General features: G+C 63.8%; 1 protein-coding gene across 2 annotated transcripts in view; it reads right to left on the bottom strand.

Moving 5' to 3' along the window:
• Positions 1 to 172, bottom strand: part of CHSY3 (chondroitin sulfate synthase 3) — a 136861-nt gene extending 136689 nt beyond the window's left edge. For both annotated transcript variants that reach the window (XM_041486738.1, XM_041486739.1), the window contains exon 1: positions 3 to 172. In XM_041486738.1, coding sequence (XP_041342672.1) covers positions 3 to 172 — 170 coding nt within the window. The remainder of the gene's footprint in view (positions 1 to 2) is intronic.
• Positions 173 to 1495: the final 1323 nt, after the last annotated feature.

Genomic DNA, 1495 nt, shown 5'->3' with positions numbered 1-1495 from the left:
GGGCCGCCCCCGGCCCCGCCGCGCGGCCGTAGTAGGAGCAGAGGCTGGCGCCGCGCCGCTTCTTCTCGCTGAGCTCGGCCACTCTAGGGGCGATGAGCCAGGAGGCGGCGGTGAAACCCAGCACCAGCCCCAGCACCACGCTCAGCCAGGGTCTCCGGGATCGCGCTGCCATGTCGCGGGCGGGGCGGCTCCCGGAGCAGCACTACCGCCACCGGCGTCCCGCTGGAGACGACCCCCGTCCCGCGGCGGCCTCAAGCGCGGCGTCTCCCGCCGCGGGTCCCTGCCCCGCCGCGGCGGCCCGGGCGGCTGCGCTGCTCCCGAGTCAAACTTCTGCGGTGGAAGGGCGGCGGAGCGCGAGCGGCGGCGCCTCCGCTCCGCTGGCACCTTGTCCCCGCCGCGGCTGGTCCCTCCCTGCCCCTCCCACCGCTCAGCCTCCTCCGCCCCGGCCCCCGCGCAGCGCCCGCCGCCTTCCTCCGTGGCTGCCGAGCGCCTCACCCCGGAGGGCGCCGTCGGCGCCCGAGCTGCGCCGGAGAAGTGGCGGCCGCCGCCGCCGCTCCGGAAGGAAACGATTTTTTTAGATCCCTCTCGCGGATCACCCCCGCCGCCGCCTCGACACCCGAACCGGCCCCGCCGTCCCCTGGCGACCCTCCTGCCCGCTGGGGCGGGGGCAGGGCCGGGGCAGCCTGCCGGGCGGTGCGGAAGGGCGGGGGCCGGCGGGGCTGCCCTCGGCAGCCTCGCTTCGCCCTGGATCCCCCGGTTCGTCCCGGACCCGCCGTAGCAGCGGGCACTATCCGAGAGCGGCCACGGGGCGCCGGGCTGGACCGTTCCGCCCGGTCGTCTCCTCCAGAGGGGTGGTCCTGGAAGGCAGGTCCGGGGTGTCGTGTCGGGAGGAGAGATGCCCTCTCCGCTGCCTCCGCTCTGGCCTCTGCCTTCTGCCCTCGACAGTTAAGAACTCCCCATCTAAAAGTGCCTTTTCCTGTGGCGTGGATTTCCACGGCCTGGGTATATCATTAGTGTAAGGTATTATTGGTATTGTTAATTTTGCTTTGGTTCTCATGAGCTCCAAGATCCTGGAGCATTGCTTCCTCATCCTCCTGACCTCTGGGTAACCTCTGGGTAACTGCGCTGTCCACAGTCGAGGATGACTGACAACAGCAATAAAACGTTAAGGACACTATAGCTGCAGAGACAGTTTTAATTCTGAAGTTTAAGGTTGCCTGTATATGCTTCATATTTATATGCATCCCTGATTTAATTGTGCAAGATGTCTGTCTCCAACAAAAGCCGTAAATTGCTCCTCACATCCACTCATCTATTCACTGAAATACATCAATTTAACAGATCCAGTAGCATATATTTAATAGTTTTCAGCAAAACCACACATTTGGCTAATCTGTGGTGTTGTCTATCACTTCTTGTGACTTTAGCCATTGTTAGACACATGTCAAGGTGGGAGAAGGAGTATGGAGGCTGGTGGTCTGCGATGTTAGCAAAA

Source organism: Pyrgilauda ruficollis, unplaced genomic scaffold, assembly GCF_017590135.1.
Source record: "Pyrgilauda ruficollis isolate IOZ18807 unplaced genomic scaffold, ASM1759013v1 scaffold78, whole genome shotgun sequence".
NCBI classification, from domain to species: Eukaryota; Metazoa; Chordata; class Aves; order Passeriformes; family Passeridae; genus Pyrgilauda; species Pyrgilauda ruficollis.
Note: the sequence above shows the minus strand (reverse complement) of the source record. Positions and strands in the feature narration are given on the sequence as shown.